Consider the following 26,957-nt stretch of genomic DNA (forward strand, 5'->3'; position numbering starts at 1 on the left):
AATCTTATCTATTAATTATGTTAAATAAAAAAAATATATTTAAAAATATATAAAATACTGCTGGAACTCTTAAAAGTATAGTCTAATTTATTTAATAAGTAATATTTTTGCAAAATTAGTAAAATAATAAGAGAAAATTTTTTGAGTAATTTAAATAATCGTTAGTAAAATTTTTTTTTAATTAAAATGCATAAAAGATATTTTTATTTTGAAAAGTAGAGGAAGATGGTACACTAATTTATTAGGATTGATAGCATTTTATATTTATTTATAATTAATTCAACCATAATTTAAATTTTAAATTTCATTATGAAGATAAAATTTTATTTTACTATTTATTAAATAAATTATTTAATTTTTTTAAATAATCTGAATAAAAAATATTTTAAATTTTTTCTAATTAGGGAATTTAAATTTTAATTTAAAAAATTCAAATGTAAAATTGATTATTAATGTTAAAAAAATCTTTCTTGAATATTTAATACTTTGAAATAGAGAAATTAAAATTGTTTTTTAACTTAAATATATTCTAAAAGAAAAAATTTATTCTGATCAATATTTAAAAATACAAAAATTAAGAGACTAATTATGCTTTAAACTAATTAGTTAATATATTAAATAAACTTTAAGATGAATATTTTAACTTTACTAATTTCATTTTTTGAAATCTTAATAAAATATAAGTTTTACAATTACACTAATATTATTTATTAAAATAAGTACCTAAAATGATGAAGATAGTGGTAATTTTTAAGAATAAATAAAAAAATTTAAATAATTAATAACCTAAAAATTGAATTAATTTAAAAATATAGATTTAAAAAAAGGAAAAAATTTTAGAGAATTTGTTAGAAATTTAGTTTCAAATAAATTATTAAATTTATTATGTTATTTTCTTAATTAGCTTTTTTAAAATGAAAGTGAGAAAATAATTTTTTGAATTTTTGTAAAAATAAAATTCATCTAAAAGTCAAAACTTATAATTCATAAATAAACCAAAAATTATGATATTTTATTTGTTTTTCTAAAATATTAGTGAATCTTTTGTTTATATCAAAAAATTTTTTAATTTTATTAAGAAATTGTAATTTTTGTTAATTAAAAAATTTATTTATTTTATTTAAAAATTATTGTTTAGAAATTACTTTTGCAAATTGTGATTTTCTAATTAAAATTGAGAAGGAGAAAAAAAGTTGATTATAATTTTTAAATTTTAATTTTTAATATACTTTTAAAAACATAAAATATTTTTAATTTATAATTATATATGTTTGTTTCATTACAATTTTAAATAACTTCTAATACTTTTTATATCAAAGTTTTACACTTCTCAAATAATTAGAGAAATTTTCAGCTTTTTCTGCAACCTATTAAGGATTTAAATCAACAGCTCTTTCTGCAAAGAAGGTATTTTGAGTAACTGCATCATAACCAAAGTAATATTTAGTCAAAATTGTATTACCCAATACAAAAGAACCAACTTCAGGTTCTAATAGTAATTTGTAAACTCCTTTTGCTATCTTTCTGGTGTAAACAGAAGCATCTAGGGTTAGAGTAAATGGGCTCTTATCTTCAGTGAGTAAAGAAATTGTAATAGGTTCTAATCCTTCAATAGTATTTATATAGTATTGATCATGAATATCAAATTGGTTTATTGTAATTTTATAACCTCTTTCTTTTAAAATATTCAACATATATTCTAAAGTATCCTTATCTATTGAGGTCATTTCTGTATCAAAGTAGATGGTATATCTTTTAAAAGTAGGTATTTTTTAACCGAAGAATGTTGATTCGCCATTTGAGTAAAACTAGCATTCTAACTAATAAGTATCAGTGTTATTAACAAACATTTTTACAAATTTAGAACCTGGTTTGATAAATACAGGGTTTGGTTCACCAAGATTTATTTGTCCAATAATATCGTCTTTAGTAAAATAGGAAAGGTATTTATTGAAAAAAGTGATGTAGACTCTTGGTTAGGAAATCAATCCTTCTTTATTAAGTTGCTTCAATAAAGACAATTATTGTTTATCATTAGTAACTTTACCAAAGCACAAGCTTTTAGTAAAATATATTACATCTGGGTAATTGACATCATTGTATTAAGCAAAAACGAGATCAGCTTCGAAGTTACCCATTTTAAAATTGGCCTCATAGTTACTTAACCCTGAAATTTTAGTTCCAGTATTTACTGCACCACATGTATAAAGAGAACGTTCACCAGTCATTACAAAGTCTACGTCATTATTGCAGTTGATGAATTCAGCTTTTGCCTCTATCTTGCAGTTTTCAGTTCCATAAGTAGCATTAAGCCAAATTTAGTTTTTTAAAACGTCAAACCCTACTGGGATTTAAAGCGAAGCTTAAGCACTCAAAAGCAAGCTTGCAGAAATTAAGAATAAAGCAAAGGTATTCTTAGAAATGCTCATTTTTTTTATCTTTATTTTATAATTTATTTTTTTATAAATTATTTGTTCGTTTAAGTCCTTTATCCATCGTGTAAATTTAGACAAATTAAAATTTCTAATTGATTAGAAAATTTTTTATGATAAATAAAAATCATGAAATTATCAAAAAAATTGATATTATTTTTCCGGTCATGAGATATAAGAAGGATTTATTTTATTAATTAAAGTGATAAACAAATAATTATTTGGTTTTTGTTAATTGAAAAATACTAATTAAAATAATAAAATTACTAATTCTCAATTATATTTTAAGTATTCTATCTTAATGATATATATTTATTTATTTTTATACTTTCTCTTTTAAAAAAAATTATTTTAGACATTTGTTTCAAATTGATATATTTGCTTTTAAAAAAAATTGCATACATATTTAATACACCAATTTATGAAAAAAAAAAGATGATTTTAATTTTTTTTAAAATCATTATGCTAAAAAGCAACTTATATAGAAATTTCGTAAAATATAGAAAAGAATTCGTATTTGAACAAAATATAAAAGAATCTATCTATATAGATTTAGCTTAAAGTGTCTATTTAGCTATTATAAACAATATTTATCAGAAATTTAATAAAATTCTTTAAACTGTAAATAAATCAAACACTTATTTTAAATATTACACTAAAAATATAAAATATTTTGTTTTCATTTCCATTAATTTATCTATTAATGTTGTTTTTATATTTATTTATTTATTCTAGTTGACTTTAAGAGCATATTTTCAAATTATTTTTCCATTTTTCTTTTATTACTTTTTAAATAATTAAATATTTTTTAAGAGATAAAAAAAGCCTTTTATCAAAAAGAAATTAAAAAATAAAAGAATTAATATCAATTTCTGAAAAAATAGATGCTCTAACTAAAGAAAGATTTATTAAACATAAGCATTAATACGAAAAATGAACATATAATTAATTAATTTTAAACTTATTTCTAAAGAAAATTAAAATCAAATTATTTTTTGTTTACTTTCCATAAACAGCAACATATTTTCTAAAAATTATCAGCTCAATTCTTAAAATTATTTTATTGTTTTAATAAATTACTAAAAAAATTGAGTGGAAGTAAGATTGTTTAAATGCTAAGTTCCTTAAGTTAAAAATTAATAAATAATTAATAAAAATTTGCTAAAAATAAATTTATCATTTTAAAATATAGATATAAAAGTAAATTTAAAAACTGTTTATTTTTGAAAAAAAAATATTCATTCTCAAAAACCAATTTCTAAAGAGAGTTTATATATGAAACATTAACTTATTTAATTTAGTTGTTTAATTTTAGACTTTCTAAATTTTAAAAAGTTTTATTCTTAAAATAAATTAAAAAAAGAAAGAAAAAAAAATTGCTTATAAAAATAAATTAAAAAACATACTTAAATTTATTAAAGATATTTTAGAAGCATTTAAATATTGCTTAATATAAAATAAAAGATAGAATAATTTTAATAAATATCTAATTTTAATCTATTACTTAACATAATTTTCAATTGAATTTTAGTAGTCTGAGGAACTAAAATAACTTTATTAAATAAATTAATTATTTAACCTCAACTATTTATCTTAAAAATTATTTTATTCAAAGAATATTTAAAATTATGAAATAAATATCTTTACTTTTTAGTTAATATTAATCGATGATTAATCTTTCTTTTATTTATTTAGTTAATGAAGCAGTTTTTAATTCTTATTATAGAATAATTTAAATTTTAAGTAAAAAAATTAAAATCAAATAAAATCAAATTTTAAAATAAAAATAGAAAAAAATAGAAGAAGTAGACAATTCTAATTTCAAAAGGACTTTATTTATTTTTTAAATTTATTTTAGGAATTTATACAAAAGAAAATTAATACAATTCTTAAAATTTATAGATTAAGAGTAATTGCTACTGAAATTCAATTAATCTATCAGATAATATTAAACCTATCACTTCATATATACTACTTACTATTTATTTAATTATTTTATTAACTCTTCCTTAAATAGGAAAGAAAAATAAATACGTATTTTATTCAATAAGAAATTTTTTGAAAACAGCACATTTTATTTGTAAAATAAAATGGAAATTGAACAATTAGAAGAAGAAAAAACACAATAAAACTTAAGTGATTCTCAAATTTAATCTTAGAAAAATGATAATACCCAAGTTAGTATAATTAAAAAAAGAAAAAGAACAAAAGCTTTCAAATTTTGTAAATTCTACTATTAGCCACAGGATATTGATGATGAACCAGTTTATATATTTTTTTTAAATAAAATTTACAAGAATTATGAATAAGAATAATACAATTAATATAGAAACTATGGATTTACTGATGCCGGCATTGCGAAAATAGAATATGTCTAGTTAGACAAAATCTTTTAAACTATTGATTTAAAGTTTGATTTTGTTTCTTTAGGTGTAGATAACTTTAGAAAACTTATATAAATTTTTAGAAAGAAAGCAGATAGAGATTATTTTGAGCTTTCAAATGCTCTTAAAGAGTACTAATTATGGATAAACTAAATTTTTAAAACTGCAGCAGAGTTATTCTCTGATAAGTAAATATACAATTAAAGCCATCAAGAAGAAGTTGATTAAGCCTTCCCAGATTTTGAAAGGATAGTAAAAGAATGGGCTAAGGAATAACTTCCTAATGAATTATATGAGATAGAGCTATGCTCGATTAAATATGATATGGTTAGGCCAATTCTAAAAAAAAAGATATATTCAAAAAACTTAATTTTATTTTTAGGGAGTGATCTTGAAGATATTTATTAAAAACTTATTGATTTTAACTTAAAGAGTTACATCCATAGTCTATTAAATGGAGGTGAAAATAATGGCAAATTATAATTGTAAAAGGCTATAAAAATAATAAAATGGATGACTCAATACTAAAAGGAGGAGCTCTTCTTTGACGACGAAATTACCACTTTAGATGGCTTGTCTATCCCAACATAGAAATCATTAGCTTACTATTCTTACAACTATAAATCAAAAACTATTTCTTAAAAACGTGATTAGCATTTCTTTTATGTTACTAAATATAATTTTGAGCCTCACTGGATTAATTACCTAATTTAGATGAGATAAAAACTATAATAAATGCCAAAGCAAATAGGATGCAACTAAGTTTATTAAATCTAAGGACAAACATTGAATTAAGTAGATAAAAACTTTGAGTTTATTTGTCAGCAAGAATATTTTTTAGAGAAATTTAACTATATATAAAAAAGTTTAAATTGACTTTTTTGTCAATATCCTAATTATAATTTAAAAAACTGTTTAATTTTATAGCTATGTTAGTGAAATATTAATTATTTTTCTTCAAAAATTATTTTTTATATTACCAAAATTTTTATGATTAAATAAATAAAATTTATTTTGTAAAAATAACCTTTGTAAAATAAAAAATTAAAAGACCAATTTTGATGAGTAAAAATTTAAATCAAAAATAAAAAATTTTTATAAATTCAGAAATATGATTTATTTTTTTACCCTCTAAATATTTTCAAAATAATTTGCATTTATTCATGCTAAAATAACAAACAATTAAAAAAAATAATTATTTTGAATTTAGGAAAATAAACAAAAAACCTACCAAGATGTAAAACTTTTCTTTTAGTATTGATTAAATACTTGATAAATCGTTTGAATAAGAAGTAGATTTTTATATTTTATATTATAAGATAAGTAATTATAATACAAATCAGGATTATTATCTAAGATAATTTTTACCTATTTAATTCTCTGAATAAACTAAAGAAGATGATGTAGCTTTGTAAATTATTTGCAGCATTATAAACTCAAAAGGTGGAGTCTTATATATTGGATCGAATCAATGTTTTTATGCATCAAAACAAAATATAGAAGCATAAGATTATTTAAAAGATTGCTTAAATTAAATTCTTGAAAAAATTACACCAATACCTCACGTTTATATCAATATATAATAAGTACAATAATCAGATATAGATTAATTTTAATGCAAAAAAGGTCTTAATCTTTATTTAGAATATTTAGTTAGCCTATAAATTTTTGGATAAAATTAAACTGCTTTGTACAAAATAAAAGAAGTAACTTATATTTCTCAATTAATAAAACAAGATTAATTGATAGAATGTTCTTAGAGAGAAGATCAAAAATTACCAATAATCTAGAATTTATTTCTGAATAAAGAATCAAAGATAAGTCTAAATGAAAAATTACTTAAATTAAAAGCTTATTAGTGCTTTTAAACAGAATATGTTTGCTTACTAAATCTTTATTTAAAAAAAAAAAATCAATTTTTAAATTACTTATCTTAGTTTTTTAATCTAAATAAGATAGATTACGAATTCTAAGAAAGCTTCTAATATTTTACCTTCATAAAATCAAACAATGCTAAAGAATTAGCCTGTCATATATATTAATTTCTTAAGACAACTTAATTAGATTCTAGTCATTTTATATATTAGAATCAGAACTTAAAATATGGAATGATGAGACTTCAATTATGTATTCAATTTAGTTCTATTCAAGATAAAATATAAATTGAAAATGTTCTTTCAAAATTTAATTAAGCTTCACACTACGAAAATGGATATATTATTGCATTTTTTTATGACATTAAAGAGTTTATGATTTCATAAAATATGCTAAAGAAAATTAAAATTCAATATGATTTCTATTATTAATAACCTGAAATAATTGAAGAAAAATATATTATCAGTTCTCAAAGAAATTATTAGAGTCAATACTTTCATAAAGATTGTTTAGATTTAACTAATACTATTACTAACAGCTAATCACCATAGAAATCCTTTAAAACCTAGAATTTATAAAATTAGAAGTATCAATCAAGAATTCAATATAAGCTACTATAATTTGAATTATACTGCTTTCACAACATTTTTATAGATAAACACATTAAAAAAATTAAGAATAAATTATATAAATGAACTATTTGAGGGAGAAAGTGAATGATATGCCTAAATTTTAAAATAGAAATGAAATATAAATATGTATGATTTAAAGTACTAGAAATAGTTAAATATTTTAGTCAAAAAGATTGCATAATAAATATACAAATTAATTCTTTTATTGATCAAAATAAGTTTAATATTATTTTTAAGTATTTATTTTAATGTTTTTTTAGATTAAGTGCATTTAGAATATTACAATTTTAATATTAAATAAATTTCAATATCAAAATACTTAAATTTATATTTTATACATATTAAAAATTATATTGATTTAAAGATAATAATTTCATATTTTTAAAATTTGCTTTTAAACTTATCTCTATCAAATTTTGAAAAATTTTATGGCATCTAAATTATCTCTATAAAAAAGATGCTAAAGTATTAAAAATATACTCTTGAGAGTTTGTTTGTGAAAGGATATTAATAGAATTTTGATTCATGTTTTTATTCTAAAGTTATCAATATTTATGAAATATCTACAAAACTTCAATTATTTAGTTTTAATGAATGAAGTTTAAGATAAAAATAATAAATATCATATTAAATTGCTATATTATTTTAGTTAATAAAAGATAATTATTATAAATTGCAAATTTAATTCTACTTTAAATAATTAATTGATATAATAGTAAATAAATTATATAGCAATAATTTACTGACGTTTGTATGTATGATTTGCAAACAACAATTATTTATAAATTGTGGAATTGAGCCATCAGAAGAAATAGAGAATATCATAATTTATTTAATCTAGCATCATTAATTTAATAAGTGCTTAAAATAAAGAAAAGGTTATTAAAAAAAGGTTTATTTTATAAAAATGAGCCAATAATTTATGGAAGAAGAAGAAATAAATGAATATTAAGAAAGCTAAGAAATCAAAGATAAACAATCGCTTGAAATCGAATAAAGTTAGAATCAAGTGGTCTAAAAGAAAAAAAGAATAGTTAAAAAAAGAGCTAAATGGATTCCCTTTCTTATTTAAAATAATTTCAATCCAGATGAGTAGCCAATCTATCTTTTTTACTTCAGAAAATGTATGAAAAGTTACGGAAACTATGAATATAATAAATATAGAACGTTTGGATTTGAAGAAGCTGGTATAGGAAGAATAGAATAATTGAAAATTGATAAGACATTTGGAAATATAGAAATATAATTAGACACTTTTCACATGGGCGAAACATCGTTTAAGTATTTGATTGACTTATATAAGTCATATTAAGATCAATAGTATTACTAACTTGCTCTTTCTCTTGAAAAATATTAGGAATGGACATAGAATCAACAAATTAACTTGAATAAAATGTTTAATAAACTAAGAAAGACTAAATATATGCAATCTCATGTTGAGGAGCATTTAAACAACTTTGAAAATGATGTAACATATTGGATATCAGATTAATTCCAAAATGATATTTATGAAGCTTCGTTCGGATTTTGCAATGTTGAAAAAAAGCTCCCAGTATTAAAGAAGAAGATCTTTTCTAAAAATTTGATAATGTTTTTAGGAGGAGATCCAAATAAAAGTTTCTATTAAATGTAAAAATAAAATATGAAAGAAAACACAAACTATCTTTTTGGCGGAGAAGAGTTTGATGGTAAAATTTAACTTGAAAAAATGATACATCTGTTAAATTAATAATTAAGTGGTGAATTAAAATGTGTTGTTAAAGACCAAGTAATAACAATAGAAGGAGTAATTTTACCGACTACTAAAACTATAACTACATACTTTTATGATGAGATTAAAAGAGAAATCACTTAAACACCTACTTTATTTTATATAATTGTGACATAATACAATTTCGAAGCAAATTGGATAAAATATCTTATGGATTTGAGAAATAATATGAATTAAGGATCTAGTTATACTTTAGATCAATCTTAAATGAGCTCAGAAACTATTTCTCATTAATCTGATAATGTGATTAAAAATTTCGAATTTATGTGTTAGCAAGAGTATTTCCTAGAAAAATTTAATTACATCTGAAGAGCAAGCAAGTGATTGCTACAAAATTCATTTAATCAATCTTACTCTCATTCATTCATTCATAAAATTTATGCAAACAAACAAACAAAAAAGAATAAATTTACAAACAAAACAAACAAATAACTACTGTATCAATATTAATAATTTATATAAACATTTATCTTACTAGTTGCTTTCTTAATTTTACTATTATATCTTACATTTCTCAGTTAATTCTAAACATTAATTTATATTAACTCAATCAAATATTATCATGAAAGTAAAGTGTTGGTAGAGTTTATTCTGATAATTTTTTATACTACTTATTTTTTAGTCATTTATATTTTTTTTTTTACATTATTAACATGTGTAAGCATTAAGTAAAAATAAATATTTAAATAAATAAATTGAAAAAATCTTTGTAAACATGATTTTCATAGTATAAAATTAAAAAATATTTGGTTTAAGCAAAATTTTGTTCTTTGTAAAGTGTATCTTTTATTAAAATTAATATAAAGTAAATGGTCTTCCTTATGTGTAAGATAAAGTATAATTAAAATCTAACATGGTTTACTTTATTAAATTAAGATTTTGTAAATCTTAAAAAGAAGTGGAAAAAACAAAACATTACTCGTCTAAAAAATGCAAGCATTTTATGGTATTTTTGTTTTCTTAGAGATAGAATTTGATATTTTTTTAAGACGGTATTTATTTGTTAATATCAAATCTTTTTAAAATCAGGTTATTTTTATAAATTAAATAATTGTAAAATCAATTAAGCAGATTAATAAAATTGCAAATTAATAGAATGCGCTTAAAGTAAGAGCAATTAAACTACGATGATGAAGAGTTAGCTAGAGAAAAGGAATAAAATAAAGTAGCTATAGTTAAAGCTCCTCTTAAACCTTGCAAAAGGAGGAGAAGAAAAAACAAATAAATATAATGGGTTCCTTTTTTATTGAAAAATAATATCAACTCTGATTCAGAACCCGTTTACATTTCTTTTTTCAAAAAATTTATGAGGAAATATGATAACTAATATTATAATAAATATCGCAATTATGGGTTAATTGATGCAGGATATATTACGATAGAATAGATGACACTAGATAAAATATATGGAAATTTATTGGTTTAAATTCGCAATCATTCTTCAGGAATTATCAACTTCTAACATTTGATTGACCTATACAAATCATACTAAGATCAGTAATATTACGAGCTAGCTAATTTGCTAGACATATACTAGACCTACCATAAAAATTAGATTAAACATATTCAATACTATCTAAACCAAGAGATATCTAATAATAATATAACCTAGGAAGATATTGATGAAGTTTATAAAATATTTCAGTAAGATGCGATAGACTGGGCTTAATAAAATTATGAGAATGAAATATACGAAATGAGCTTAATATATATGAATTTAGAGACTAAAACACCCGTTTTAAAGTAAAAAGTATTTTCTAAAAACCTGATTATGTTTATTACTAGGGATTTTTATAATTTTTATTCTAAACTATCATGCTAAAATATGAAAGAAAATTTGTCTTTAATATTGCATGGAGATGAGTTTGATGGAAGACTATAGCTTGAAAATAGAATTAAAATGATGAAGTAAACATTGAATGGAGAAACTTGTATTTAAGTAGAAGATGAAATAATTACTGCTGAAGGGTTAGTTATACCAACTACTAAATAAATACATCTATATTTCTATGACTATTAAACTAGAGAGATTTCTAAAAAACACAACTATTTTTTTATTCATTTAATTAAATATAATTTTGAAGCTAATTAGATATAGCGATTAATTAATATGAGATAACAAAATAGTTGGAATAATTTAATAAATTAAAATATTGATAAAGATAATTCTTAAGACCATATAATTACTAACTTTGATTCCATTTGCTAATAAGAATATTTTTTAGAAAAATTTAATTATATTTGATAAATTTTATTATTTGAGTAACAAAATTTTATATTATATTTAATCCTATTATTGTTTCAATTTAATTCATTTGCTTAATTGCTTGTGTTTTCTTATATCAAACTTTAAACAAAAATATTATTTAAACTATTATTAAATAGCAATTATTAAATAAATATATATTAAATAAATCTAAGTAAATAATTTCACATAAAATATAAAAAATAATTAATTTAAGGAATAAAAAAAGATTTTTATTAATTTAATCTTTGTAAGCTGTAAGATTTTTAGAGAATTTGAAATTATAACAAATACCTATATTAATTTTATGATTAATGAAAATTATATTAATGTTTAATATGAATTAACATTTTAAATATTTTGCGTTTATCATTTCAAAAATATAAATTAAAATAACAAAATTCCTGATACTCAATTATTATATTTTAAGTTATTATAAATTAATTATATTTTTATACTTGTTAAAATGAGTTTAGATATTGGTTTAAGATCTAAATATTTTTTTTTTAAATTAGGTATTAAATACAAAAGTTAATAATCTTTGTATATATGATGCAAAAATTTCATGAAGACTTAAAAAATATATTGAATTTTGCAATTTATTTTTGAATAAGTTAAATTGCAAAATTCTACTTTTATATATCAAAATTTTAATGATTAAATTGTTTTTATTTAATTTATTTTCTATATTTATAAGCTTGCTAGATTTAAAATTTTTTAATTTTTTTGTTAATTAATTTATAAATGAATAAATAACTAAATTATTCAAGTTTGCATATTAATACTTTTGTTTAAACACTTTTTCTATTTTTATGAACAAGCTTATTTTTTAAATTCTAAAAATTTTATTATTTTAGTTAATTTTTAAATTAATAAATTACTCATTTATTAAAGTTTTCTATAAAATGTGTATTGATAATAAATAAGGGCTATTTCTATTTTTATGATTTAGTTAGCTTACAAGAATTCTAAACTTTTATTATTTTAATTCATAGATAAATAAAAAAATAAATTATTAAAGTTTATTATAAAATGTAGAAGTTTTATAGATAAAAATGGTTATGCTTAATTAGTAAATAATGATTTAAAAAATAATATATTTGAAAGATTTCATTTATTTGGTTTATCTAAATTTAATTATTTATTTAAAACTTAAGTTTTTTTATTTCTATAATAACTTTGAAGAATTTTTTCTGTTAAATTATGGTCAGAAAAAATTTTCAAATTTTAAATAAATAATAATAAATCAATCACTACAAGTTTTAAATTTAAATAAATTTAGAATAGACAAATATCATATAAAGTGAATAATATTATTTATGGAAGATTATTTAGTTAATTACATTTTTTTATTAATACATGAATAAGATTAGCTAAGAATCATATATTTTATTTGTAAACCTAAAATTCATGCTAATTATTAATTACTCTAATTCCTCTTTGAGTAAGGCAATTTATATTAAAACCGATTTTTAATTTATTTTTTCTATGACCACAAAATCATGTATTTCTAAGGTGATTACCTTTTTATATTATATGAGAAATTGCAGCATATTTATTTAGTCATAATATTAATAATATTATTATTAATTTATATTTTAAAAATTATAGTTAATCAAAATTTTTGAATAAATAAAAGGTTTTAAAATAATGATCCAACATTAAATGATATAACAATAATAGAAAGAATAAAAAAAATAAAACTAAGCAAATGACTAAAAAAATATTACACAGTATCAGCAAAAAAATAGCGCTCTAACAAAAAAAAATTAAATCTAAAAAATGAAGAAGGTAAAGGTTCTTAAAATTTCAAAGCTTTACTAATAGCTTAAAGAAATTGACGATGAGCCGATATACATATATTTTTTAATAAAGATATATAAAAGTTATGAACAAGAAAGTTACTGTTAGTATCGGAATTATGGGTTTGCAGATGCTAAGATAGCAAAGATTGAGTATGTATAACTTGATAAGATATATTAAACTATTGACATACATTTTGATTTCTTTTCTTCAGGAGTTGATAATTTTTAAAAATTAATAAAAATGTTCAAAAGAAAATAAAGTCAGATTTACTTAAATCTCTCTGTTGCCTTAAAATAATATCAAATTCATATTAACGATCTTTCAAAAATTATTGTAAATTTATTTTCAGATAAAAACGAATCTCCTGATAATATACAAGAAAGAATAGATTAAGCTTATCCAGAATTTGAACAAACTGTGAAGCAATGGGCTTGCGAAGAGCTAGCTAACGAATTGTATGAAATCGAACTATGCGTAGCTAAAATAAATATATGTAAACCAACTCTCAAGAAAAAGATTTACTCCAAAAATTTGATGTTATTTTTAGGTGGTGACCTTGAAGAAATTTACTCAAAGCTTATTGATCTTAATTTGAAAGATGTTATTCAAAATTTTTTAAATGGAGGAGAATTTAATGGCGAGATGTAACTTGAAAAAACAATTAAAATTTTATAATGGATGATTAGATAAAATTATAATGATTAGCTGACATTTTAAGATGAGATATTTACAATTGACGGAATTACTATCCCAACTTAAAAAACACTGAAATACTATTGTTATGATTATCAGAAAAATGAGGTGGTCTAATACCACTAATTTCATTTTTTTTATGTGACTCTATACAATTTTGAGCCAAGTTGGATAAGATATTTATTAGAGACTAGATATACTCTATAGTAAATACCCAAACAAATTTAATAAGAAGAATATTCAAGCAAAATTTAAAACTAAGTTTAGAATAACTTTGAATTTATATGTAAATAAGAGTATTTTTTAGAGAAATTCAATTATTTTAAAAAGTGATTTCTTCTATTCGAAAATTAAAAAATTAGAGATTTAAAAAATAAAAAGTATAAAAATGTATTAATTGTCGTCTTTAAAAAATATATGTAAATTTTTTTTACCATTCAAAAGTAAAGTATTTTATTCTTTTATTTAATGCATTGTGAACTTTATAAAACTCATAAATAAAGTCTCTCTTATTGTTTTTCATAAATTAATATAATTTTTAAGAGTTGAATAAATAAATTGAAAAATAATAAATAAAATAGCTAATTTGATAATTTTTTTTATTTCTAAAATTAAATAATATTCATTTTTACACTTTATAAATTTATTTCGAAAAACAAATATTTTTTAAATTTACTTTTAAAAAATTAATTTAATTTATCAAAGATTTTTTTATCAAACTCAATAACTATTAAGTCCAAAAAAGTACTAGTAAATTATATATTGCTATTTACTTGATTCCCTTTTCACTTTTATCAGATATTGATTGGTATTTCAGATTAAAATAAACAAATTTTCTGATAAGGATATGATATAATCTATTAATTTATGACTTTAAAGAATTACATCAATTAATTAAATAAATTAATTAATTTGTATCAAAAGAACTTTAAACAAACTAATGGAAGAAGAAAAAGAAAAAGATTCACAATAAACTATAGTAAATTATAAATAGAAAACGATTAAAAAAAAGAAAAAGAAACTATAATAAGCTGGTTGGATTCCATTAATATAGAATATATTGTTAAACTTTAGTAATGAGCCTGTATATATTCCTTTTTACAAAAAAATTATGAAGAGATATGATGATGAGAATTATAACAAATATAGAAATTATGGATTTACTGATTCTGGTTTTTGTAGTATAGATTAGATTAAATTAGACTATATCCATGAAAATTTATAAATTTCAATGAATACTCATTCCATAGGAAATAGAGATTTTTCGTTTTTAATTGAGATGTATAAATCATACCAAGATCAATAGTATTATGAGCTTGCTATACTACTTGAAAAATATTAAATAAAATGTTAGCAATAAATAAGCAAGCTAGAATAAGTAATTGATGAATTAAATTAAATGAAATATATTACTCAAGAAGAACTAAGTGAATCTTTTGATATGTTTGAAAAAGATGTAATGGATTGGGTAAATTAAAATATTCAAAATGAAATTTATGAATTATCATTAGGGTTCATTAATTTTGAATCTAAAATTCCTGATATTAAAAAAAAAATATTCTCAAAAAATATAATTGAGTTTTTAGCAAGAGATATCTAAACTTTTTTTTCATAACTTTCTTAGAAAAACATGAAAATTGAGCTTGATAATTTGATGAATGGTTAAGAATTTAGTGGAAGAATTTAGCTTGAAAAAAAGATCAATACGTTTAAATAGATTTTGAGTGATTAGAAATACATAGAAACAGAAGATGAAGTAATAACTATTGAAGGATTAGTGCTACCAGCTAAAAGAAAATCAAAAATGTTATTTTATAATCATAGAAATAGATAAATAACAAAAGAATAAAACTTAATGTTTTTTATAATTAGAACGTATGACTTCGATGCATCTCAAATCTAGCGTTTAATTAACTTAAGAAACGAACTATTATCTAATTTCTTTAAGAATAATAAACATCCAAACTTTTAAAATAGTAGCTTTTAAGGAAACATTTTCTAAAATTTTGAGTATGCATGTCAATAAGAATATTTTTTAGAAAAGTTTAAATACATATGAAAGAAAAATAAATCAAATTATAATGTAATTTAATATCTGGTAGCTATTTAAGTTGTTGAATAGAATTTTATTGAAAATTATTTTAAATTATACAAGTTTAAATTCATTTTGGGGCTAAAATAATTGCCAAAAATAATAGTCAAAGAAATATTTATTTTTATAATTTTTCACCTTATCTTCTTATCTTTAAATAATTTAAACTTTAAAAGAATTATTTTTATTATTTAAAGCAAATTGTGCTCAAAAAATTATAAATTTAAAGCAAGACTATAAATCATATTTAAAGAAAATTGATTAAAATAATTATTTAGGAAATTATTTTAGTCTTTAATTACATGTAAATGATTTATAGTTTTTCAGTTAATAATTTATCATATTTAATACGCATTTTAAACTAAAATAGAAAAAAAGACTTTTTTTAACTGTAAAGATTATTTTTTTTAATGCTTCTATTTAATTCTAATATTGAAATTAAATTTGTTATTTTTCTACTACATTAATTAATTAAAATAGATGAAAGACTGAATGGATATTAATTAAAAATCACTAGTAAATAGAATTTGTAATTAAATGCGAGCTATTTTTTACTTAAAAAAAATGAAAGCTTTACACTTTAATATTAAATTGCTTCCAAATTTTTTATTTTATTTATTGAACAACTTATATAAAAATAAAAACTATTTCTGAGAATATTAAGAAAAATCATTACCAGTAGAATTGTTTATTTTAAGGTATTCATAGAATTAATTGATTTTTTTGTTATTAAGTAAAGAAAGGAATTTTAGATTACATAAACATTTTTTTATAATAAAAAAAAATAAATCTGAAAAAAAAAAATGGAAATAGAAGAAGAAGAAAAAATTTAAAAAAATGAAACTTAAATTGCTATAAAAAGATAAAAATATCCTAAATCCGAAAGCGATAAAATAGTAAAGGCAAATATGAATAGATATAAAAAGAAAAAGTAAGTTTAAGTTTTGGTGCATCCAAATATACCTTGCAGTGTGATGAATTTGAACCAAGAACCAATTTATATTTATTTTTTATTTAAAATCTTTAAGAGTTATGATAATGAAGATTATAATAAGCATAGATACTTTGGATACGCAGATGCAGGAGTAGGAAGAATAGATTAGATTTATTTAGATAAGGTAAATGAAACCATTGATTTAAATTTACAAATCTACTCTCAAGGATACGAGGATTATAAGTATCTAATATAGATTTTTAAAAATAAATAAGATATCTTGTATTATAATTTGGCTAATTTATTAGAATAATATTAGCAGTGGACTAACTAGCATTTATCCTATATTTTAAATGCCTTTTCTGATAAAAATATTTTTAATTAATCATTCTAAGAAAAAATTGATTAGGCATAACCAGAGTTTGAGTCAGTAGTTAAAAAATGGGCTTAAGAAAAATTTCCTAATGAATTATTTGAAATAGAGTTAGGCACTGTCAATATAAACCAAGCAAAACCTATTCTTTTAAAAAAAATATTTTCCTAAGGCTTAATGATGCTTTTAGGAGGTGAAGTTTATGATATATATTAAAAGCTAATTGAATATAATTTAAAAGAGAGCTTAAGTAGCTTTTTGAATGGTGGAGAATATAATGGGAGATTGCAGTTAGAAAAAATAATAATTTTAATAAAAAGCTTCATGTAAAATAACTATACCCATGTTGTTTTTGAAGATGAAATATTTACTTTAGATGGTATTTCAATACCAACTAAGAAAACTATTAAAACATATTATTACGATGAAGAGCAAAAATAAATAAATTAGAAGCCTAATATGTATTTTATTATCATAACATTCTATAATTTTGAATCTAATTGGATAAAGTATTTGATAGAAATAAGATAGTAATTCTCTTAGTTAAGAAAAGAAATTGAGTATCCTGGAATAAAAGAAGCATCTCAGAAATAATTTTATAAAAATTTTGAATACATTTGCAAATAAGAATACTTTTTAGAAAAATTTGATTACACAAACAAATTCTAAGACAGCTAATGAATGAATATATTTTATTTTTTAATTAATTAATTATCTATCTTTGCATTTAAATTTTAGTTAGAATTTTCGAAATTATTTATTTTTTTTTGTGAAGATAAAAAAATATTTTAGGTAAAAATATAAAAAATTATTTTATCAAAGTAAAAATATTTTAATTATTTTAATTTTTTTGAATAATTTTATGTTTTTTACTGACAATGATTTATCATAAATTCCATGTAAAAATGAGGAGGTTATCACGAATTTTTAAAAATGAATAAATGAAATGAGAAGTGAGCATTAATTAATTAAAAAAGAAAAAATAAGATTATAAAAGTAAAATGAATTTAATATAAAATGTAAACTAATAAACTAAACAAGTTTTTTTGAAATTTAAATTTATTTTAAAAGAGTTGTTGTTAGTTAGTTCTCCAAAGAATCAGAGAGAATCCTTTCTGATATTTAATATTTCTTCATCTCCTTCAGGAACGTACCAATCTTTCTTGGCAAGGACACGACTTGTGTAGCCCTTTTCATTTGAGACATCACGTTTAACAGTGATGAATCCAGGGATTTTAATTTCTTAATCTTCTTAAAGCTTAGCTTTGAGTAAGCTGAAACCTTCTTTTACATTTAAGTAAGTATCGATAACATAATAGATACCTTCCCACATGAAACAGATTCTTTCTTTAAGGAGAGGTTAGCGTGTGGGATCACGAAGAGATAATAAGAAGAGGTATTCTTTGAAGTTGAGTTATTTCTTTTGAGTAGAAACCTAAACATCATTTATGAATTCATTTTATGACCACAAGTAGACAAATTAACTACCTTGTCCTCTTCTACGAACTTTAGTATATATTTTATGATTTTTATCTTTAATAGGTAAGTTGTGTTAAATGAAGACATCTTCAATATAGAACTTTTGTATTTTAATGTTAGCTTCATTTGATGAAACAAAGTTAGAGTATTCGAGTAAATATCTTTTATGCACTTTATTAAGAGATCCTGAGAGACCAACTGATAGTCTAACTATACTTACTAACTTATCTAGCTTGTCTTCAAAATTCTTCACTGAAATATTATCTATAATTTAATAGTTAGGGTGACCCAACCAAGCGAGTTAAAGCTTTCTGTCGACAACAATAGCATCACTAGGAGATTCGTGTCTGACATCATTATCCTTGTTGTAGTAATTTTAAGCACCATCAGCAGCAGTTACTAAATGAATGACTAAATCGTATCTATTTATTTATTTTAAATAAAGTTAATTTAATTAATTATAAATTTTATTTAGATTTGTTTTGATTAAATTCATAGAATTTTCTTTTTTGTTACAAAAATAAAGATTTTAAAAAAGAAAACAAAAGAGAGATTCTCTGATTTGATTTAAGACAAATAGAATAGGTATATGCAGTGAATGAGTGAAAGGTATCTTAGATTTATTTCTTTAAATTGAATGCAGTAAAAGAATCAAATTTAAATAAAACAATTGTCTAAATTTATTTGCTGAATACAATCTTATAATGCTTTAGCTTTTTTAAATATCTATGATCGATCATTATTTAAAATACCTACTTATTGATTAAATGAATTTTGTTTTTTATTTAAATCTATTCTATTTAAACTATCCAAGTTGATTGATTCACTGACTATTCTAAGTTGAAATTATCTAAGAGCTTGGTAAATTGTGTTAAAACGTTTGAATTTTTGAAATTAAATTAATATATAAATTGTTTTATCCATTACCTTTTATCACGAATTTGGACTTCAGTTAAACCCATCTATTCTAGCATCTTGTTCCATAGGTTAGGGGGAAGATAAGCAGATCCATCCATAAGACCTCTGTCACAAAGAATAACAGATTTTCTATTTGAAAGCTTTGCAATACCATGGAACGAGTCTTCAAGTTGTACTTGAGTCTTCATCAAGGCCTTTTGGAAATTAATTTACTAGGTGTCATCGTAATGAGACATATCAATCATACCACCTCCATTTGCTATCATAGTAGCAGCTTCGGGGACAGTAAATACATTAAAACCTTCATCACGTAACTTTTCAGAAAGAAGAACCAAACCTGAGGTTTTACCAGCACAAGGACCACCAGTAATACAAATTTTATGAACGAGTTTATTGGATTCGTTAACAGACTTAGAAATCTACTTTTCAAGAGCAAGTTCGTTTTCTAAATTTTGGCTGCTTTCTTTCTTTTAGTTATTAGATTTTGCAAAAGCTGACAAAATTTACTAATCAAGCCCGTTTTCAGCATCTAATTCAGAGGGTTAAGCACTTTATGATTCAGCTTTTTATTCTACGAGCTTGAGAAGTTACTTTAATTAAACTTCTCTGTTGTTAATACTTTGAGAGCACTTATTGGCTACAATAGCACTAATAGCTGCACTTCCAGCTAGAGCTAATCCCTTAAGGATGCTAGAAAGTTAAGTATTTGAATCACTCATATTAATATTGATTGTTTTTTTTACAAAATTTTTATAAAGGATAACTTATATTAGAATTAACTTATGCTTGCTTTAGTGAGAGGGTATAAGCTTTTCTTGATGATGTCAAAGAAATGTTTATAAAGCCTTTTACTACTACCTTTTATGAGATTATTTTATCTGTCTAAAACTAAATGATTAGTTCTTTAGATCGTTTAATTTTTTTAAACAAATAGGAATAATTTTGGGATAAAAAATAATCCAAATAAATTATTTATAATTAGCCGCTAATTTTTAAAGCCTACATTGCAAAGCAAAGCAAGAGTCCCCCTCCTCTTCTTATAATATTTAACTAGCTTTACCAAATTTCAAATAAATCTTTTTTATTTTAAATATCTTAAGATATGCTTCTAGCATTAACACTAATTTTATGTAATTGAATAGACAATGCATTCCTGCATGCTTAACTTGGTCCCTCATTTTTCAGCCCGCAAATTTTAGTATCTCATTTATACTTAGCATCAATTTAAAATCTTTTGAATTCTTAAGAGTTCTACAAATTTAAATGAGAGAGAGTATTCACAATAAAATAAATATTTTAATGCATGAATAAATACAAAGTAAGCAATCTGCATAGAAAAGTATGCTTGTAAGTGTTATTTAAATAGAAATGTCCAAGAATTATAAAATTTACTCAAGTAGCTTCATAGAATAGAGGCATATTTTTTATCAAAATCGATAATATTTAATGAAAAACGAAGGAGAATTATAGATAAAAAGCTATAATTAGTAAAGTTAAATGTTACATTTTATTTGGTGGAGAGATTTAGGATATAAACTACCTTTAATTACTGTTTAACAATCAAGCAACAGATTAAGATTTTATAACAAGTTAAGCATCAAAGTGAATATTTATTTAATATTATTTATTAAATTAAACACCACACATAAGATAAAGTAAAATGCATCATAAATGATTGCTGTTATTAGATAAGCAAATAGTACATTTTAAAATTGATTGATGAAGTTCTATTTATTGTAATCTCTAAAATCTTATTCAGACTAAGACAATAAATACCTTAACAATATTTAAAGTAGGTAGGTAGGTTAATCTTTGTTTAATGAGCTTGCTTGCTAAAATGACTTTGGCTTAAAAAGTAAATCGGAAATTCATATATTTCTATATCTTTTATTTTTATACCGATTTAATTATTTCTTAAAAAAATAAGAAAATACAAAATAAATTCAAATGAAATAAATATAAAACGACATTTATTTTTTATTATTTTTCTAAATTAAAAAATTTCATTCAGTTCGTGTGTTGTTTCTTCTTCAGTATTTTTGAGAAATTTACTAGTAATATTATATTTAACATACCTATTAAAGTTTTTTATAGAACAATTTAGAGTACCCCTTTAAATATAGTTTGGGGATAAATGTAATTTATTTATATACCAAACTCCTTTTAATAATTTATTTTATTAGTTGACCCATCAAATTTATTTATTTTCAAAAGCATAATATAAAATTAAAATGAAACGAAGTATAATAGATTTAATTATTTTGTTTTTATTTTTTAGAAAAAAGATAAAGATTTATTATAATTTTATTAAATTTATTAAAAATAGATAGATATTGAAGCAGCTAGTTTGTTTTTATTAGTCATCATATGTACAAATATTTTTAATTAAATTATATAAAATTAAACTAGATTATTTTTTTGTATTTCATTAATTTTTAGATCCATCGGTACTTATTTCATGGAATGCAGGAGAGTTTTAAGCTGAGCTACGTCTAGAGGAACTTTATTTATCTTAGCCTTTGAGAGCATCTATGACTCTTCTATTGCCTTTTGGAAAACAAATTTATTACATAAAGTTATTTATAGAAATTGTAATTAATTACTATTTGGAGTTGTTCCTTCAGAAATAGGATTGTATGAAAATGCATTAATTTATAAGTTAACATGGTTAGCATTCTACGAATTCCCTCTATGAGATTTATCAACTGAAGGACTTTGTTTATGTAACCTTTCAACCAGCACAGAATTATTGACTGCATAGTAATGGTGCTTGCGTATTCCTTTTGCTGTATTCCTATGAGGACTTGAAGGACTATAGTATTGCTATAAATTTTTACTTAAAGATAGTTACTGGCTTGGAGATGTATTTCTTGCTTAAATTAGTATATCTTCGAAATCCTTCATAGCCTTTGTTTGTAAAGTTTATGTATTTTTTAAATTCTAGACCATTTTCATTTCCTATTTTTCTAGCTGCTATACCTCAAACTAGATAAGCAAAATAAGAATTATTTATAAATAAATCAACATTGCTTTAAAATTAATTTAATATTTATTTACTTCTTTAATTTCTCTTTTCTGAACTTCTTAGTGCAACTTCTTAGAATAGTTTCCTTTAGCTCTTTGAACTTTCAATTCCTTTTACAATAGAATTGTTTAATATCATAAATATAAAAGCATTTATTTATTTATTACTTATATTTTTTCTTTACGATACTCTGCTTCTCGTTCTTGGGATTTGATAGAATTAGTTTTAGAAAGCTTTTATTGAAAGAGGTCCTCGCTAACTCTGTTGATGTATTCTTTATATTTCTTTTATTAATAGCTAACTTAATATTTAATCTTTGATGATATAAATTTTACTATTTTTGATTGCTTAAGTTATTATGCTTCTTATTGAACCTTATGTTAAATAGATTCGTTTATAAGTTACTTAGCAATTTTTGAAATGTCTTTCACTTCTTGGACTTATTGATGCTTTTAGACAACCTATTCTTCATATTCTTATTTTCTCTATTTATTTAAAATGATCAATTTAATAATATCCCTTTATGTCTAATAAAATCTCTACTCTTTTTCTCTCTTCTGAGGTTTTAATGTTACGCTCTCTAAATGAGAGTATTTCACTTGCCTTCTTTTGTGTATCATTTATTTTTTTTAGCGTTTTTTGTTCTTCTTAGTTAATAAAACGAATTCTGTTATATAAAAGTTAAGCTTCATTTTCTGCTTTTTTGTATAAATATCTCTAGTCGGTAATTTTCATCGATTTGTTGTAAGAAGTATCATACATATCCATAATAGCTACATTATGGATGAGATTGTTTGCGTTAAATGAAGTAGCTGTTAAGTACAAATTGCTTGAATGATTTAATGAATGCGATCTATCTGTTGTTGATCTAGGAGAATTCTAAGAACTCTAAGGACCTTAATAATATTTTGGGGTATTATAAATTAAATTGCTAGCCATTTTAATTATGGTTTGAAAATATAGTGCTATAAAGTTAAACTAATTCAATTAAAACTTTAATTTGATAACTATTGGTGTTTATTTGCAATCTTTTTCACTAAATATATAATTTTTGCTTGCAAATTATTTGATATTTGAGGATATTACTTGTATATATGGTTAATATTTTACCAAATATTATTTAATTTTTTAATGAAATAAATATTAATGTTTAAAACTAATTGAATGGTATTTAGGTGTTGTATTTAACACAATAAAATTATAAGCTTGACTTATTCAATATAATAGATTTAATAAACTTTGAATTATTTCAATCTACACTTAGCTTCATCTTCCAAAAGAAAATATTTTTATTTATTTTAAATTTTTAATTAATAAACTTTCTTCTAAAATTTAAATTTTACATAAAATATATGTCTTCTTAATTTAATTTTAAGTGAATTTTCATAATATTTTCCTTCACATATGCCTCCTGATTGATTAAAATTTTTATGTTTTCAAATTATCTCAAAACATAAATAAGTTCATATTAATTTACAAAAATAAATTTTATTTATCTAGCTTATCTATCTTCAATTCCAAGAAATCAAGAAATAGAAAAGTTTGAAAATCTTTAAATTTTAGTTACTTAAATTTTAGAATGAAGTTAAAACTAAATTATATAAATATTTAAATGTAAATCATAACATCTTCTTAATTGTTAAAATAAAATTTTTTTATAATTTTAAAAGCAAAATTTATCGATTGACTAGAATTATGTCAATAATAAAAATGGTTTATCTATTATTTATCAATTTGTTATTTAGTAAAAATCAATATTAGAAAATTATATTTATCTTTTGTAAAGATTAAAATGGAGAGCTTTAATGTTTTAATCAATCTCCACTACTTATATAAAAAACAAATATATCTCCTACTCTAAGCTAGATTGTAGTTTCATTATCTTAATAAAGACCTTTTCTTTTTATTTCACATATTTAATCTTCTGAATCATCTAATATTTATATGTATACACCTAGCTTTTCTTTGCTTTTTTACAAAATACCGTTTGCTATTAATAAATTAATATGTAAAATATAATTTAGATTTAAATATTTTTACATGGTTGTTTAGCGATATAGATATGCTTACTTGTAATTATATCTACACCAGCACAGTAAACTTCTTTTAAATGCAAGTAAGGTGAAAAATCATCTATCCTCTTTTTATTAATCTTATGGAAATATTCATATAGTACCCAGTCTGAGTAAATTTCTTCTGTTTCACAAATTCTCTCTTTCTCGTAATTGTCTATCTTATTTGGATCTATATAAATTGGTACACTGGGTATGCTACCAGTAGTTAATTCTTTCCATTGAATGCTATATATGTTGACTAGTCCATTCATGTTAAAAAAGTTTACTGATATTTTAATGTTATCTCCTATTTTTACTGGAGTTATAGGCTAAATAAATGCTACTTTTTTTTTGTCATAATTATGCTAATATTTTTTTTAAATTAATCTATAAACTATATAAACACAAGTTTATTTACATTGCAATCGTCTTTATAAGCCCAAATTGTACGAGAGCTCTTCTTTTGGACTGCATCTATATGGTATTCACAGAGATATTTTTTCTGCTTTTGTTAACTTTTATATTCATCTACTCTTCTGAATGATTTGTAAGTATATTTAATGCTGACTGTTTTATCTAATTTTATAAATAAATTGATAAATAAATAATTAGATTTAATAATTACATTTAATCATAAAAATTATAAAATATTTTTTCAACTTTATTAAGCTATGCACTAACATATTTAAAAATAAAATTTTATTCCTAATTTAAAAGAAAATATCTCAAAATAAAGCTTTAGAAATATATCATCTGATAGATTATTTTTAGTTTATTTAATAAAAAAACAAAAAAGTTTTTTCACTAAAACTGAAAATTATTTTAAAAATAATTAAAAGTTTTTTATCTTAATTTGATAGATTATTATTAAAAATATTATAATAAAATTTATTGTTCAGAACCTTTTTATTTTGATATATTTCATATTTTATTTTTAATATTCTTAGCTTATTTTAAAACATTTTCCCTATTTTAAAAATAACTTAAGCAATATTAATAGCTAAACTTAAAATGTTAATAGTAAAATAAATAATATTTATAAAAATAAAGATATTTTATAGGATAAAAAATATTATTATTTATGTTTTTATGGAAATTAATTATCTATATAGAATAAATTCTTACTACTAATTGATGGGAGTACTTCTGCACAAATATTTCTATCCATTCTAAATCCAAAATGGTTATTTACTTTTATTGGCTTAATAGTAAGATAGGAATTTTTGAACAACAAGGCATTGGAATAGCTTTTTATGAAATCGTTGTCTATTTTGAGTAGCTCTGTTTCAATACATTCGTGTAACTTATAGTACCATAAAGGAGATACCATTATTATGCTAATATAATCATTCATCAAAAAGGAAAGTATCATGTATAAAACTGAAGAAGGTAGCTTTTGAAACAGGTACTCATTAACATTGCAATTCACTTTAATTTTAAGCTATTGATAATTTTAATACCCATATTAAGGCTATTAATTTTGCCCATTCATTTATATAATTCTTCCATTCACTTGTTGATAATTTCCTGGCTAGTATTACATATTTTGTTAAAATCTCTGCTACTGTTGCATTTACATTTACCCTTAGGGTGTCTAATAATATTAATTCTAAGTTTATTACTATTGCTATTGAATTTATTGTCTTCCTTGCATTGATGATTAATTCTAGTTTAAATAGTATAAATAAATATTTTAAATCTTAAATGGCTTTCTCTAGAAAATTAATGAGATTATCAAAATTTTAATCTGATTATTTATTTTACTTAATACTAAGTAGGTTAGCTCAGCTCTCCTTTCTCTATTTAACTTTAAACCCTTAAAATCATCTTTTAAATGGTTTCGCTTTTGTGATTATTGAATTATAAATTGCTGTTTTTATTAGTGCCTTATGTCTAATTAGGTTTTGAAATATCAATGCCCATATAATACAACCACTAAAAACTATGATAAGAAGAAGATTTGTCTATGAATAGCCTGCAAGCTATTTAATTTGCTAGTAATCTATTATCGAATCTTTAGGATATGGTTTGCTGTTGCTTGGTTCTCCTTCTATTCTACGGAAAATGTTCAAATAAATAAGAATTTTTATTAATTATATTTCTTTACTCAAATAGTTATTAAAAGTAAAGTAAAAATATCGTTTAATACTTAATATAGTAAAAATTATTACTGATTAACTTGATTTAAATAATTTTTAATTTGTTTAATAATTAATATTTTTTTATGCAAAACTAAAGTAGTTT

The 26,957-nt window shown here is 21.3% G+C and overlaps 10 protein-coding genes across 10 annotated transcripts; 6 read left to right on the forward strand and 4 right to left on the reverse strand. All coding sequences in view use genetic code 6, as the record gives it.

The window, feature by feature from the left end:
- Positions 1 to 1,313: 1,313 nt before the first annotated feature.
- On the reverse strand, positions 1,314 to 2,429 carry TTHERM_00498090 (transmembrane protein, putative; the record flags this gene model as incomplete). Its single annotated transcript, XM_001027997.1, has 1 exon — positions 1,314 to 2,429. The coding sequence occupies one exon, from the start codon at positions 2,427 to 2,429 to the stop codon at positions 1,314 to 1,316; it is 1,116 nt and encodes a 371-aa protein (XP_001027997.1).
- Positions 2,430 to 4,522: 2,093 nt separating this feature from the next.
- Positions 4,523 to 5,692, forward strand: TTHERM_00498100 (hypothetical protein; the record flags this gene model as incomplete). The annotated part of the gene is made up of 1 exon (XM_001027998.2): positions 4,523 to 5,692. The coding sequence occupies one exon, from the start codon at positions 4,523 to 4,525 to the stop codon at positions 5,690 to 5,692; it is 1,170 nt and encodes a 389-aa protein (XP_001027998.2).
- Positions 5,693 to 8,064: 2,372 nt separating this feature from the next.
- TTHERM_00498110 (hypothetical protein) lies at positions 8,065 to 9,624 on the forward strand. Its single transcript, XM_001027999.2, has one exon. It carries the CDS (start codon positions 8,081 to 8,083, stop codon positions 9,401 to 9,403), a length of 1,323 nt encoding a protein of 440 aa, XP_001027999.2. The 5' UTR covers positions 8,065 to 8,080; the 3' UTR covers positions 9,404 to 9,624.
- Positions 9,625 to 10,190: 566 nt separating this feature from the next.
- Positions 10,191 to 11,208, forward strand: TTHERM_00498120 (3' exoribonuclease family 1 containing protein; the record flags this gene model as incomplete). The annotated part of the gene is made up of 2 exons (XM_001028000.2): positions 10,191 to 11,062; positions 11,187 to 11,208. The coding sequence occupies 2 exons, from the start codon at positions 10,191 to 10,193 to the stop codon at positions 11,206 to 11,208; spliced, it is 894 nt and encodes a 297-aa protein (XP_001028000.2).
- Positions 11,209 to 13,260: 2,052 nt separating this feature from the next.
- TTHERM_000498129 (transmembrane protein, putative) lies at positions 13,261 to 13,566 on the forward strand (the record flags this gene model as incomplete). Its single annotated transcript, XM_012801068.1, has 1 exon — positions 13,261 to 13,566. One exon carries the CDS (start codon positions 13,261 to 13,263, stop codon positions 13,564 to 13,566), a length of 306 nt encoding a protein of 101 aa, XP_012656522.1.
- Positions 13,567 to 14,778: 1,212 nt separating this feature from the next.
- On the forward strand, positions 14,779 to 15,897 carry TTHERM_00498130 (3' exoribonuclease family 1 containing protein; the record flags this gene model as incomplete). The annotated part of the gene is made up of 1 exon (XM_001028001.2): positions 14,779 to 15,897. One exon carries the CDS (start codon positions 14,779 to 14,781, stop codon positions 15,895 to 15,897), a length of 1,119 nt encoding a protein of 372 aa, XP_001028001.2.
- An 836-nt stretch (positions 15,898 to 16,733) lies between these two features.
- On the forward strand, positions 16,734 to 17,918 carry TTHERM_00498140 (3' exoribonuclease family 1 containing protein; the record flags this gene model as incomplete). The annotated part of the gene is made up of 1 exon (XM_001028002.1): positions 16,734 to 17,918. The coding sequence occupies one exon, from the start codon at positions 16,734 to 16,736 to the stop codon at positions 17,916 to 17,918; it is 1,185 nt and encodes a 394-aa protein (XP_001028002.1).
- Positions 17,919 to 18,336: 418 nt separating this feature from the next.
- TTHERM_00498150 (AAA domain protein) lies at positions 18,337 to 20,353 on the reverse strand (the record flags this gene model as incomplete). Its single annotated transcript, XM_001028003.3, has 2 exons — positions 18,337 to 19,138; positions 19,644 to 20,353. 2 exons carry the CDS (start codon positions 20,351 to 20,353, stop codon positions 18,337 to 18,339), a joined length of 1,512 nt encoding a protein of 503 aa, XP_001028003.2.
- A 1,706-nt stretch (positions 20,354 to 22,059) lies between these two features.
- Positions 22,060 to 23,712, reverse strand: TTHERM_00498160 (hypothetical protein; the record flags this gene model as incomplete). The annotated part of the gene is made up of 6 exons (XM_001028004.2): positions 23,203 to 23,712; positions 22,995 to 23,144; positions 22,827 to 22,943; positions 22,692 to 22,769; positions 22,238 to 22,619; positions 22,060 to 22,181 (listed from the first exon to the last, which is right to left on the reverse strand). Exons 1-6 carry the CDS (start codon positions 23,596 to 23,598, stop codon positions 22,060 to 22,062), a joined length of 1,245 nt encoding a protein of 414 aa, XP_001028004.2. The 5' UTR covers positions 23,599 to 23,712.
- Positions 23,713 to 24,473: 761 nt separating this feature from the next.
- On the reverse strand, positions 24,474 to 26,900 carry TTHERM_00498170 (hypothetical protein; the record flags this gene model as incomplete). Its single annotated transcript, XM_001028005.3, has 5 exons — positions 26,478 to 26,900; positions 25,839 to 26,379; positions 25,132 to 25,289; positions 24,700 to 25,078; positions 24,474 to 24,649 (listed from the first exon to the last, which is right to left on the reverse strand). Exons 1-5 carry the CDS (start codon positions 26,634 to 26,636, stop codon positions 24,474 to 24,476), a joined length of 1,413 nt encoding a protein of 470 aa, XP_001028005.3. The 5' UTR covers positions 26,637 to 26,900.
- Between the last annotated feature and the right edge of the window lie 57 nt (positions 26,901 to 26,957).

The sequence above is a fragment of the Tetrahymena thermophila genome (assembly GCF_000189635.1).
Source record: "Tetrahymena thermophila SB210 genomic scaffold scf_8253815, whole genome shotgun sequence".
Taxonomy (NCBI): Eukaryota; Ciliophora; class Oligohymenophorea; order Hymenostomatida; family Tetrahymenidae; genus Tetrahymena; species Tetrahymena thermophila.